Raw genomic sequence first — 13,198 nt, forward strand, 5'->3', positions numbered from 1 at the left:
CAGAATTAGACCTGGATTTCCTCTTCTTCTCTCCTTTTCTCGAGTGTTTCTTCGCGACGTGAATTCGAGGTATTGATTTCGGTGCTTAGGCATCGTCGCGGTGGGGGAAGACAGTACTCCCGCCCTCGATAAGGGTCGGAGCTGCACCACCAGATTTCATCGGTTTTAAGTCCGAGAATCGACCGTGATTTCTGTGGATTGTTTTATCCCTTACCCATTCCTACCCATAGCCTCGTCATCCGCCCTAAATCGTCCATCCCATAGTCGTCCTACGTCAGAGAAAGATGGAAAGAGAGAGGGAGGAAGAGTAAAAGAAAGATAAAGAGAGAAAGATGGAAAGAGAGAGGGAGGAAGAGTAAAGAAAGATGAAGAGAGAGAAAGATGGAAATAGAGAGAGAGATGGAGAGGAAGAGTAAAAGAAAAATAAAGAGACAGAAAGATTGGTAAGAGAGAGAGAGAAAGAGGTGCTATGCGTACGGGACTTGACATACACAATGGACACTATCATCACAGACCCGATATATGATTTCTTGAAGTCTTGATCATCTTCATGACATTCAGATATCCCACCTCTAGACTTACCCACACAATCTTCAAAGAGCTAGATCTTGTCCTTTGTCGGTTGACTCTGCTGTTGGAAATTTAATTTCCTCTGTATCTAGTCGAGGAACACTCAAGAAGAGAAATCGAAGGGGGAGCGCTCAAACTAATGAGGGCACCCCAGTATTTGTACTGTCCTTTGAAATTTTGTTGATATTCCTTGGGAAAATTTCACGAAAGTCCCTATCTTTGAGAGATTTTAATCAAAGTCCTCAAACTTAGAGTATCTACCTACGTCCAAAAATCATGTGTGTATGACCCTCTAGGAAGATTTACTCTATATCACAAATAATAATTAATAAAATATTGACTTAACCAGATCAAATGATTAAGTGATGAACCTGTAGGTTGCCAAGCTATACCCCGCACTTTAGAAGATACAAAAAAGTATGTCAATTTTTAGAACCGTTACTGTCATTGGTTACCATGTATCTATAATCGTTAATCCATGTGAGACATAAAAATGACTTAGGGTAAGACTAATCGACAAACCTTGATCGATTATTCTGGTTAGTAATAATATGTGGTAGAATTATTAGAGAATGTTTTCTACAATATTCATGTTACCCGACCCAAGGTAGGGATAAGGGTTACGAAGTGGAATCCCCAACATTCTTTCTGATATATATACATATACATATATATATATATATATATATATATATCTTATTCCTTGAAACAGTGAGATCATATATCTAATATTTTGGAAAGGGATTTAACATCGTCTTATTCCTTGAAACAGTGAGATCATATAGTATTATTCTTTCTCTACATTAGATCTACACTTCGATGTCCTTCTAGAATTTCCTTTGAGTACAAATACTCGGAACATATGTTTATAGACTAATGGTCACCTTATTATAATATCATCATAATTCATTTAGTCATAACATTCAATTATACAAATCACGTGCGCATTATAGTGAATATATTTGATTAAAGTTCACGTTGTCATTGCTGCCCCGCTTCCCCCAAGCTGAGACTATGCAACACCTTTTCTTCCATAGTGAGACCGCCCTAGACTATTGGCGCCAAATCACACACCATTGGCGCCCACTACTACGTACCCCCGCTACTCTAACACCGCTAGCGTATTTTGACAAGATTTTTCTCTCGCCAGCATGCTCTAAGCATAGCTCATTCCTTCAGGTCACCATAGCTTACTTACTTTGGGAGATATGGAAAGAGTGAAATTCTTCTCGTTTTGTAGGGACCCCCATGCAAGCACTCTATATCGTGTGCTGCGTCAAGCAATGGATAAAGCGTACCCACTATCTCATAGCGCCCCTCGCTCGCAACTCAGCCCTCACATGCAACCTCCTTCACACTTGAGGCACTCTGGTAACCCTCGCCCCCATCACCATTCGGCTACAAATTGTCCATTGGATTCCACCGCCAATCAGCATCCTCAAGGGAACCCGGGACCAGCCGGAGGGGGCGGTTTTCTCTGTGACCATACATGGAGCATTTTATCTATTTTTTATCTTTCTATGGCTTTCAAACTAATATGGTAGTCGAGGCTATGGCGATACGTGATGGTTTACTCCTTTGCGAGGAACAAAACCTTCACAATATCATCGTAGAATCAGACTCACAGGTGTTAGTTAACATGCTTCATGCATGTTTATGCTCTCAGTGGCGGCTGCACTACATATGGCAGGACATCATGTTGTGTCGCCCTCGCGTAATTAGTGTTTATCACCAACTGCGCGAGGGCAACCAGACAGCGGATGCCCTTGCCAATGACGCGATATGCACACAAACTCCTTCTCTTTTCCTCTCTTGACAGGAACTCCCTCAAGCAGCTCGTGGATGATATCGCGTTGAGCGCCTTGGCTTGCCGGCTCTTCGTACACGTCGCACACTATCAAAGTAAGGCCCGAGGGACTGACATATTGTATAGAGCTCGCCCTCTCGCCTGATAGGCCTACCTGCTATGCACCACTAAGTTGATATTTGCAGGGACTATACACACTCCATGCATTAGCATGTTGCGGGATCCAACACATTAACAACGACGAGCAACCTTCTCTTGACTACTTATAGGTATCACTCATGTATTGTTTTTCTTTTTTGCACCAAGGGCATGGATGCGAAGGGTCTGTGTAATAGAGACATGTACGCTCGCTCCACGCCTATAAACGCTGTTGAACACTACATGTAATAAATAAAATCTCCATGGGTGGCATCCATGGCACGGTTGGATCGCTCTACGGGCACAACCCTAGGGGTTGGTTGTACCCATCACCATTTTTTTTTGCCGATAAAAAAAGAAGATATTTGATTAATGATTTTTTATTGAGACATAAGATATGTGATTGGCAAGAAGGCCACATTTATAACTTTGCCAAATTTTATAATTTCCAATTATTTATTTGTCTACAAAGAGAGATAGTGAGACTATTTTCAAATGTTTAGAATTCCGCCTAATTCTATTATTTTAAATTTCAAATGTCCCAAATGAGATGGGGTACTGCACTAAATTTCATCATTTGTATTTTCCATGGCTCTAGGGGGAGAGATTAATCCTGGACATGTGCCTGGTTCTCAAATTTCATTATTTTCAAATTTTCATCTCTGGATAGAGAAAGAGAAATATGGAGAGAGAGAGAGAGAGAGTATTCCCACTTCCCAGATATACCCAGGTTGGGGGCCGTTTGGAACTCAGAATTTCATCATTTCCCATTTTTCATGTCTTTACCTAAAGAGAGAGAGTTAAGTTTCTGGATATATATGCTGTGTGGGGACCATTTGGAACTATGTATTTCATCATTCACAATTTTTTAATTTGGCATATCTCTCAAGAAAGAGTGAGAGTAAAGAGTATTACCAGATTTATGTGGACCTTCAAATTTCCTATGTCAAACCATTCAATGCGTTCCTCCCTCATTCGTTGGGGTGGAGGCATTTGGGATTTATGAGATAGATTGTAGACTGAGATAGAGGGAGACTGTGGGTGTGTGTGTGTGTGAGAGAGAGAGAGAGAGATCAATCATGCACTCTCTGGAACATTCCTATCTCATGGAACTAACAAGCCCCCAAAACAATGTGTATATATTTTAATCATGTCTGAGAGAGATAAGAGAGACTCCAAGAAAGGCTGGGATAAATATAGAGAGAGTGAGAGAGAAAGAGAGATATGGATAGATATATAGATTGATAGAGACTTCGATAGAAATAGAGAGAGAGAGAGAGGGTTTGATTGATATTGATAAAGATTGGGAAAGATCGGTAGAGACTGATATAGAAATAGAGAGAGATGGATAGATCAATAGATTGATAGAGGCTGACATGGTAATAAATAGAGACTAAGATAGAAATAGAGAGAGAGAGAGAGAGAGAGAGAGAGAGAGAGAGAAACTGCAGTTCAAGATGCTCAACGTAGGGACGCAACAGGATATCTAACTACAGCGTCTTCTTCTTCTCGAACTGATCCCTAACCCTAAACTCTAAAGTAAAGCTGGAGAATGAACAATCTACCGTGGCCTAAGCCAAGCAAGCAACCCTCTAAACCGTTGGTGTACCACCGACGCCTCCTTTAATCGGCTCGCCGCCGGCAGGCCCATAAGGTGGGTTGCCATAGCCTGGCCCAAACTTTCTTCTGTAGATGCCAGCATGAACAACCGCCGAGTAGAGCAGCTGGGTGAAGGTCACAGCGATGATCAAGCCCTCCAGCACTCTCATCCTCCATCCTCTGTATCCGCCTATGTGGATCTCCTTGCACGCCAAACTGCCAGGAGAGATACATAAAAGAATGAGACTAGGACATGGATGGATAGCATTGCAGGGATGGGAGAGAGATGGGTAGAGTGTAAAGAGAGAGAGTGGAGATGGATGGATACAGGATCAAGAGAGAGAGAGGGAGAAATAAATATACATTGTAAGAATTAGATAGATATGGATAGATTCATAGATATGCTGAGAAGGAGATGGATGGTTTTAGGATCAAGAGAGAAATATAAACATAACTTGAATATATACATTGAGAAATAGAGAGATGGTGAGATCATTAAAAAAAGATGGGTTGAGGATCAACGCACAGAATGAGGGAGAGAGATGGAGAGATACAAACCTTAAATAAATACACTGAGATATGGAGAGATGGTGAGATATTTAAAATAGACGTACAAAGAGTAGGTAAATAGATAGATAGTTACAGGATCGAGAGAGAGAGAGAGAGAGAGAGAGAGAGAGAGAGAGAGGGAGAGAGACACCATAAATAAATAGATTGAGATATGGAGAGATGGTGAGATTATTAAAATAGACTTATAAATAGACGGGAGATAGTTGCATACAGGATCGAGAGAGAGAGAGAGACCTTAAAAAATATATACTGAGACAAAGAGAGATGGTGAGATAATTAAAATAGACGTATAAAGAGAAGGAAGACAGATGGATACCGGTCCAAGAGAGATATTAGCATACCTTAAATAATTAGATTAAGATATAGATAGATAGTGAGATAATTGAGATATATGTTTACCGAGAAGGGAGATAGATGGATATTGAATTAAGAAAGAGAAATAACCACGCCCGTATAAGTATCGATAGCGAGATTATTAGAAGACAGATACACGGAGAAAGCAGATAAAGGAGAGAGATAAATAAACATACCTTAAATTAGTAAGTATAGCTTTCGCGATAGAGACTTAAATATATATATAGCGAGCGAGAGAGAAAGAGAGAGAGGGAGAGAGGAAGAGAGCGAGAGATAGAGAGAGAGGGAGAGAGGAAGAGGGGGGGAGAGAGATAGGGAGAGCGAGGGAGAGAAAGGGTGAGAGAGAGAGAGTGAGTGAGAGGGAGAGAGAGTGTGAGAGAGAGGGAGAGAGGGGGAGAGAGAGAGGGAGGGAGAGGGGGAGAGAGAGAGGGAGAGAGGAGAGAGAGAGGGAGAGAGAGAGATAGGGAGAGCGAGGGAGAGAGAGAGGAGAGAAAGGGTGAGAAAGAGTGTGTGTGAGAGAGAGAGAGTGAGAGAGAGAGGGAAAGAGAGAGAGAGGGAGCGAGAGGGAGAGAGAGAGGGGGGAGAGGGAGAGAGAGGAAGAGAGAGCGAGCGAGAAAGAGAGAGGGAGAGAGAAAGGGAGATGAACAAGAGAAAGAAGACGGACCCGAAGGCTAAAGCAGTAACGGCCCAGGCAACGAGGGCGGAGGCGGCGGCGGCGGCGAGGCTGTCGCTCCGCCAAGACCTGACATGGTTACCGCCGGCGAGCTTCGAGGCTACGCCGATAACCCCGGCCAAGATGGCGAAGACGAGGAAATAGAACGTCGCCCCGTTTCCAGCCACAGCTACAAAACAGTCCGTTCAGAAGACCCCTCCATACTCACCTAAAAGATTACAGATAACGGGGACGGCTCGTTCCGAATTCAACGGGGTGAAACGGCGACACTGAACGGAAGACTCATTCAGTCTAGCTCCGTTCTTTAGAGCTATTCGTATAAGAAGAGACGATTACCAGGGTGGTGGGAGAGGCCGTCGATGAAATTGTTGAGGTTCCAGCTAGCGAAGAAGACGACTGCAGCGTAAAGGAGAAAGTTGAGAAAGAGCAGCGGCGCCGCGACGTTGCGCAGTCCTTTCCCGGCCATGGTGGAAGGTAAAGATGGGGGAGAGAAAGACGTAGGAGATGGATATGGGATTGTTTATAGGGAGGTGGAGATGGCCACTGACACGTCGCTCGGCCGCCGAGCAGCATGGCTCCGCTGGTGTCTCCCGCTTACAGGTCATCGGACTCGTGTCACTCATTTCGTTACTCTCTCTCTCTCTCTCTCTCTCTCTAAAGAATCTGTCCTCTCTCTCTCCCTCTCTCTTTTGTTAAGGAGTTAGCCAACTCACAGCAGCCAATAGCCAGTTCGTTAGGGACTTAATCAAGATTAGATAGTAATGAATAAATAAGTATTATATACTCGTTAGAGATTTAGCAGGATTAAATGTAGGTTCAAACATAGATTAGGATTAAAGATAGATTGCTAGGATCAAATAGTAGATAGGAACGGCTGAGATCGGAACGCATATATCGGTAATAATGGACAGGATTACGGCTGAGATCTGATCACATATATCCGTTATAACGGACAATATTAAAACACCGATTTGAATATATATCTCCGTTGTAAACAGTTACAATGGATATAATCTAAAACTGAAAGTTTCTTTTAGTGATTGCCCGTCCCGATACCGGTATCGGACGACAGTATCAGGACAGATGCTGTACCAGATACCGGAAAGGGAATTTCCAGTATCTATTTTTTTTGATATTCAAATATCGGCTATCGATATCGGACACCGGTTGCTACAGTGAAAATATCCGATATCGATATCCGTCTCGATGTCGTTATCTGCCTGTGTCTCAGGGGGAAGATGACGACACTGGTTTTCGATGTTGGATATCGAACTCCGATATCCAACATCTGAAACATTATTTCGTGTATTTTCTAATCAAAACTTTGAAACTCTTTCGATTCAAAAGTTTTGAATCGAAAATACACAAATTTCATTTGGCGCCTTTGCGGACAGGGGACGGTCTGGCGGTCGGTAGACGGCGGACGGCAGCATCTTCAAACGGCGGCAGAGGCAGAATCGGCGTACAGCAAATGGTGGTAAGTTCTTCTTCCCGTTCTTCCCCTTCTCCCTGGAAGTCAATTTTTCTTCTTCTTCTCCTGCGATTTCTCTTCTTCTTCTTCTTCCGCCAATTCTCAATTCTCATCTTCTTCCTGTTAATTAAATGTTGAAATTTCCAGTCTGGTCGCATTTATTCAAAGAATTTTATTCCAAATTAAAGTATATGTAGCTTTAATTTGTTTTATCTTCCTCAATTAATTTAGCCTTTGCAAGTTTGAGTTCTAGTTTTTACCATTTTGTTCTTTGATATCTTTCAACAATAACCAGGTTATTTTCACGACTATGTGCATTCATGTTTTATCTTTGTTGAAGATGGTATTTAATTCATCTGTTTGATTTTATATCTCAGTTTGTTTTTTTAATTCATATGTTGTATGTTATTTACCCAGTATACTAAGTTTTCTAGTTGAAGAAAGTTGTATATACATGGGGTGGCATGTTATTTTCATATTCAGTCTCTCCCGATAGCTCTTACTTTCCCTTTGTCTTTCTCACTCTTTATCTTTCTCTTCATCTTTCATTCTGTCTCGCTCTCTCTTATTCTTTCTCTATCTCTGAAACACACTCTATCTCTTACTCTTTCTGTCTTAATCTTTCCCTCTTTCCCACTCTTTGTCTTTCTCCATGTCTTTCATTCTCTCTCACTGTCTCTTGCTCTGTCTCACTATTTCTCGATCTCTTACTCTCTCCTCTTTAAGTCTTTCTATCTCGCTTTCTCACTCGTGCTGTCTCTCTGTCTTTCTGTCTTTCTCTTACTCTATTTCCTAATGTGTCTCACTCTCTGTCCTTTTCACTCTTCATATATCTCTGTCTTCAGTATCTTTATCTCTCTAAGTGTGGGTGTGTCCCTCTCCCTGACTACATCTGGAGCCAAACATTTTCCATCACTCAATTCTCAATATGTCCCCCTATCTCTCTTATTTTTTCTACTTCTCTCTCATTATCTTTTACTATTTCTCCCTCTGTGTCTCTCACTCTTTATCTCTATGACTCTTTCAGTCGTTATCTCTATTTTTTCTCTCTTTTTCTTTGTCTTTATTTTTAAATCTCCCTTACTCTCTTTTTGTCTATCTCAATATATATCTCTTACTCTTTCTCTCTTTGTCTTTCCTGCTTTCTGTCTCTTACTCTTTCTCTCTTTGTCTCTCTCTCCCTTACGCTTACTCTTTCTCTCTTTGCCTTTGTCACTCTCTCACTCTACGACTCTTTCTCACTTTATCTCTCTCATTCTCCCTCTCTCTCACTCTTTCACTCTTTGTCTCTCTCATTCTTTCTCTGTGTCTTTAAGTCTCTCCCTCTTACTCCTCTCTCTCTATCTCTCTCTCAGTCACTTGCTTACTTAGTCTCTCTTTCCCACTCAGTTCTCTCTATCTCTGTGTCTTCCAGTTTTACTTTCAGTCACTTACTAAGTCTCTCTTTCTCATTCCTTCTCTTTGTCTTTTGTTTTTTATTTTTTTCTACCTTCATCTCCTCTGTCATTTCTCCAATTCTCTTATTCTTTCCTCTTCCTCTCTATTCTTCAATTCTCTTCAAGTGCATCTTCCTCCCCTCCTCTGCTCTTCTGCCCCATCCTCCACACCTCTCTCTTTTCTCAAATCTCTTCCCTTCTTCTCCTTCTCTCTTCTCATGGTTTGTTTAATTTTCAGTTCTAAGTTTGTTTCAGAAATTTGCACTGCTGCTATTTTTTTATTTACTTCTACCGTCTTCTCCTCTGTCATTTTTCCAATTCTCTTCTTCTTTCCTCTTCCTCTCTACTCTTCAATTCTCTTTAAGTGCATCTTCTTCCCCTCCTCTGCTCTTATGCCCTCTCCTCCCCTCTTCTCCTTCTCTCTTCACATGGTTTTTTTCTTTAATTTTCAATTCTAAATTTTTTAAAGAAATTTGTCCTGCTGCTGGGGTTTTCCTTTTTTAATTCTACCTTCCTCTCCTCTGTCTTTTTTCCAATTCTCTTCGTCTTTGTTTATCCCATCTGCTCTTCTATTCTCTTCTCATCATTGCATAACTTTTCTTCTTGTTCTTTTTTTTCCAGAAATTTGCCCTGCTGCTCCTGTTTTTTTATTTACTTCTACCTTCTTCTCCTATGTCATTTTTCCAATTCTCTTCTTCGTTCCTCTTCCTCTCTACTCTTCAATTCTCTTTAAGTGCATCTTCTTCCCCTCCTCTACTCTTCTGCCCTCTCCTCCACACCTCTCTCCTTTCTCAAATCTCATCCCATCTTCTCCTTCTCTCGTCGCATGGTTTCTTTAATTTTCAATTCTAAGGTTTTTACAGAAATTTGCCCTGTTGCTGCAGTTTTTCTTTTTTAATTCTACCTTCGTCTCCTCTGTCTTTTTTACAATTCTCTTATTTTTTCCTCATCCCCTCTACTCTTCTATTCTCTGCTCTTCTATTCTCTTCTCGTCATTGCATAACTTTTCTTCTTGTATGTTTTTTCCCAGAAAGTTGCTCCACTGCCGCTGCTTTTTTAAAGAGTGTCCAATTTTTTTATAGTGTTCAGTTTATTTTTTGTAATCATAGCTCATCAACATGGGTTGATATATGAACCAATCGTTGCTAACTAAATTATACTTCTAAAAACCATGAACCCACCTAGAGGTAGTGCCCCGCTCCAAAATTGCTCTGGGCAGGACCCAATTGTCTTGAAGGTACGGACGTGGGAATATCTCCTGCTGTATAGAGTCACCCTCGTTCGAACCGCTCAATCATCATTGACTACTTCGAACACATTGGTGATGTGTACCATGCATGCTTATTGAGTCATGAGAAGAACCCGCACAATAAGAGAAAAGGGATCAAGCGGCAGGCCGACAAGAGCACTAACGTATTTTGGAGACATTTCCAAGCTTGTCATCCTGTTCGTCATCTAGAGCTAAAGGGCTTGGTGGTGGATGACCATGATGAACTGCGTATAACGAAGGCAATGCACACCAGTCAATAGGGAGAGCCAAGTCGACAAGGATCAATAAGAGGGCATACGCCTGATGAGACGAAGAATGTCATCACACAATTTATATATTTAACTGATTCACCGTGGAGTATTGTTCAGAATGTGGCATTCAATGAGCTCTGGTGCTACGCGACACAGTTGGACTTGGATCCCCCTATTGCGAAGGTCATGAAGTAGTAGACGATCCAAATGCATGGACGCATGAAGGAAGACGTGAAGAAGCTGTGGGAGAACATGGACACAGAGTCCCTCACAATAGACGCGTGGACTGCGTAGAACTGTACTAGACTTCTAGGCATCACCGTTCATTGGTGGACGAGAAATGGGTGTACCGAGAGCGAGTACTTGCCATCCGAGAGATCGTCAGCAAGCATGATGGGGACACCATGGCATCCATCATTCTCTAGGTCCAGGAGGAATTCTTTTTGCGGCCAAAGGTCATTATTCAACATCGAACTGATCATTGTAATTAAACATGTGATTTTATATGTGACCTGTGTTTATGCAGGTTTACGCTGTGACTACTGACAATGCCTCTGCGAATAAAAGTATGTTGTTAGTGATTGCGAAGAAGATAAAAAGCATCAACCTGACGTTTAGCACCAGAAGGCACGTCCCTTGCATTGCACACATTCTGAACATTGTCGTACAAGTGTCAATAAAAAGCTTCGGCATTCCTTCAGCCAACGTAGTAGAGCTCGATGAAGGTGATGTGAGGAGGACAGTAGACTAGTACGACAACGACGAGGATAAGGATCATGGAGATATATTCTCAGCATCTGACTACAATGATTAAGCATACCGGCTGTTATAGTTCGGTGATGCAGTTGGAAAGGTGAAAACACTAGTGTGTAGTATCTGGAGCTCTACGCAACGAAGACTAGAGTATTTGAAGGCATGTGAAGATAACCACGAAGTCGAGGACTCTAACATGGTCATGTTGGACTATCCGACACGTTGGAACAATACTTGTGCTATGTTATTCGTCACTGTCAAGAAACGTGATGTCATTGATGAAGTATCAAAGAAATTTGGCTGGAAGGGGAAGTCGACGAAGATGTAGAAGGATGAGTGGGAGTTGGTGAAAGAATTCTGTCGCATCCTTGGGCGGTTCATTGTATCCACCGATCATGTTTGCAAGATAGTGACACTAGCCATATATGATGTATTATTTCTAATAGACGGTCTCATGCGCCGCATGGAGGAGGTGGTCTAGAAAATTGAAGACGGCACTTTCTTCAACTGCATATGTACGTTCTTTGTTACCATGCGACTTGCCGATGCATGCAGCGAGTGGGCACGTTGAAACTGAGCACTCAAAAGGTAGAGAGTTGGACTCTTGGCTACATAGCACTATGCAAAAAGTCCAACCGGCACCTGCGTCAACGAGGTCAGCATTGGACGAGTTCAACCAATACCTAATAGAGGTCATGCCTAATGAGGGAGTGTTCACCCCACTATCTTGGTGGGCCAAGGGCGAAATGCTTCCCCTTACTTGCCTCCATTACAAGGGAGTTGTTGTTTGTACATGCAACAAGCGCTCCTACTGAGCGCATGTTCTCGACAGGCAACGCTATTGTCACGTACAAGAGAGCACATTTGTCGTTGATAAGCATCGAAACACTCATCACTGTGAAGTGTTGGCTGCGTGCGGGCAACAAGCGATGGTACACTAATGTGGAGCTAGATTCAGACAGCGAGGATGGCCAGGATGGGGTAGTCGCATCTGTTCGAGGTACACATAACCTACATTGACTACCTTATATGCAAATTTTACATAATCATCATGTTTTATTTGTTCTCTTTCACTATGTAGGTGATGACCAATTAAGCACAAACCGTTGACGGAGCCGTGGGGGAAATTCTAATGCAAAGGGCATTTTTTTATGGTCAAATATTACAAAAGTAGTCAATTTTGTTGTACAATTCTTCTGTTAAAAATTCTCAACATTTTCCTATAAAATTCTAGAGTTTTCCAACATTAAAAATCTACACTTACCCAATGTATAGACTTCAAAATTAGTAATATACATATTTAAAATTTGCACATAATTCACTAATATAAATATTATGTATTTAAACCATGTTAAATATCCAGATAGTGTGGGCATATTTGTTAAAAATTTTCAAAATTTTCCTATAAAATTCTAGAATTTTTCAACATTTAAAATATACATTTACCCAATGTAGAGGCTCCAGAATTAGTAATACACATATTTAAAACTTCCACTTATTTTACTAATATAAATATAAGGTATTTAAACCATGCTAAATTTGCACTTAATTCGATAATGTAATACTTGGGTATATTGTGTGCCTGTAAGTCTTTAAATCATGTTTTAGATCAACATAGTGTGGGCATTAATTTCAAAATTTGCAAGATTTCCCTAACAGTTTTTATTTTTCCAAGATAGTTGATATTTAATTGTATAACTTTCAACAAAGTGTGGGCATTAATTGTAGAATTTTCAAAATTTCCCAAAAAGCTTCTTCATTTTATCAGGTATTTAGTGGTGGATAGGTAGACATCTTCCACATACATGCTATAAGTTTAAAAATAAGCTTCTAGTTTCTTTTCTAATTGCCAGAAAAATATTTTAAATATTCCATAGGGCCCATAAAAAAATTTAGGTTACACGTTGCATGATTATGAATCCAAATAAATTATTTATAGGGGCTTAATGAATAAATTTTTATTTTTGTATAGTTCTCCTACTCAAATTTGGACAATATAAAGTCAGAGGGGTATCTCTCTAATAATTTCACATGCAACATAATACAAGGGTTTACATGAAAAACGGCTGGACCGACTTTAAACCTTAAAAGATTTTAGAAATCTCCCATATGCGATTGCGACCGATTCGGAAAAAATATCCGGATATGGTTATTGATATCCGGATATCGAAACAGATATCTGGATATCGGTAACAAATATCTGATATCCGATATTCGTCTCATCTGTGGATCACCGGTATCCATCACCAATATCTGTCCACGCTTCAAAGACGGATATCGACTGATATCCGATATCCGATATCCGA

At 41.0% G+C, this 13,198-nt stretch overlaps 1 protein-coding gene across 1 annotated transcript; it reads right to left on the minus strand.

The window, feature by feature from the left end:
- Positions 1 to 3,836: 3,836 nt before the first annotated feature.
- On the minus strand, positions 3,837 to 6,418 carry LOC144710356 (membrane protein PM19L-like). Its single transcript, XM_078584103.1, has 3 exons — positions 6,048 to 6,418; positions 5,703 to 5,880; positions 3,837 to 4,330 (listed from the first exon to the last, which is right to left on the minus strand). Exons 1-3 carry the CDS (start codon positions 6,175 to 6,177, stop codon positions 4,108 to 4,110), a joined length of 531 nt encoding a protein of 176 aa, XP_078440229.1. The 5' UTR covers positions 6,178 to 6,418; the 3' UTR covers positions 3,837 to 4,107.
- Between the last annotated feature and the right edge of the window lie 6,780 nt (positions 6,419 to 13,198).

The sequence above is a fragment of the Wolffia australiana genome, chromosome 12 (genome assembly GCF_029677425.1).
Source record: "Wolffia australiana isolate 7733 chromosome 12, ASM2967742v1".
NCBI classification, from domain to species: domain Eukaryota; kingdom Viridiplantae; phylum Streptophyta; class Magnoliopsida; order Alismatales; family Araceae; genus Wolffia; species Wolffia australiana.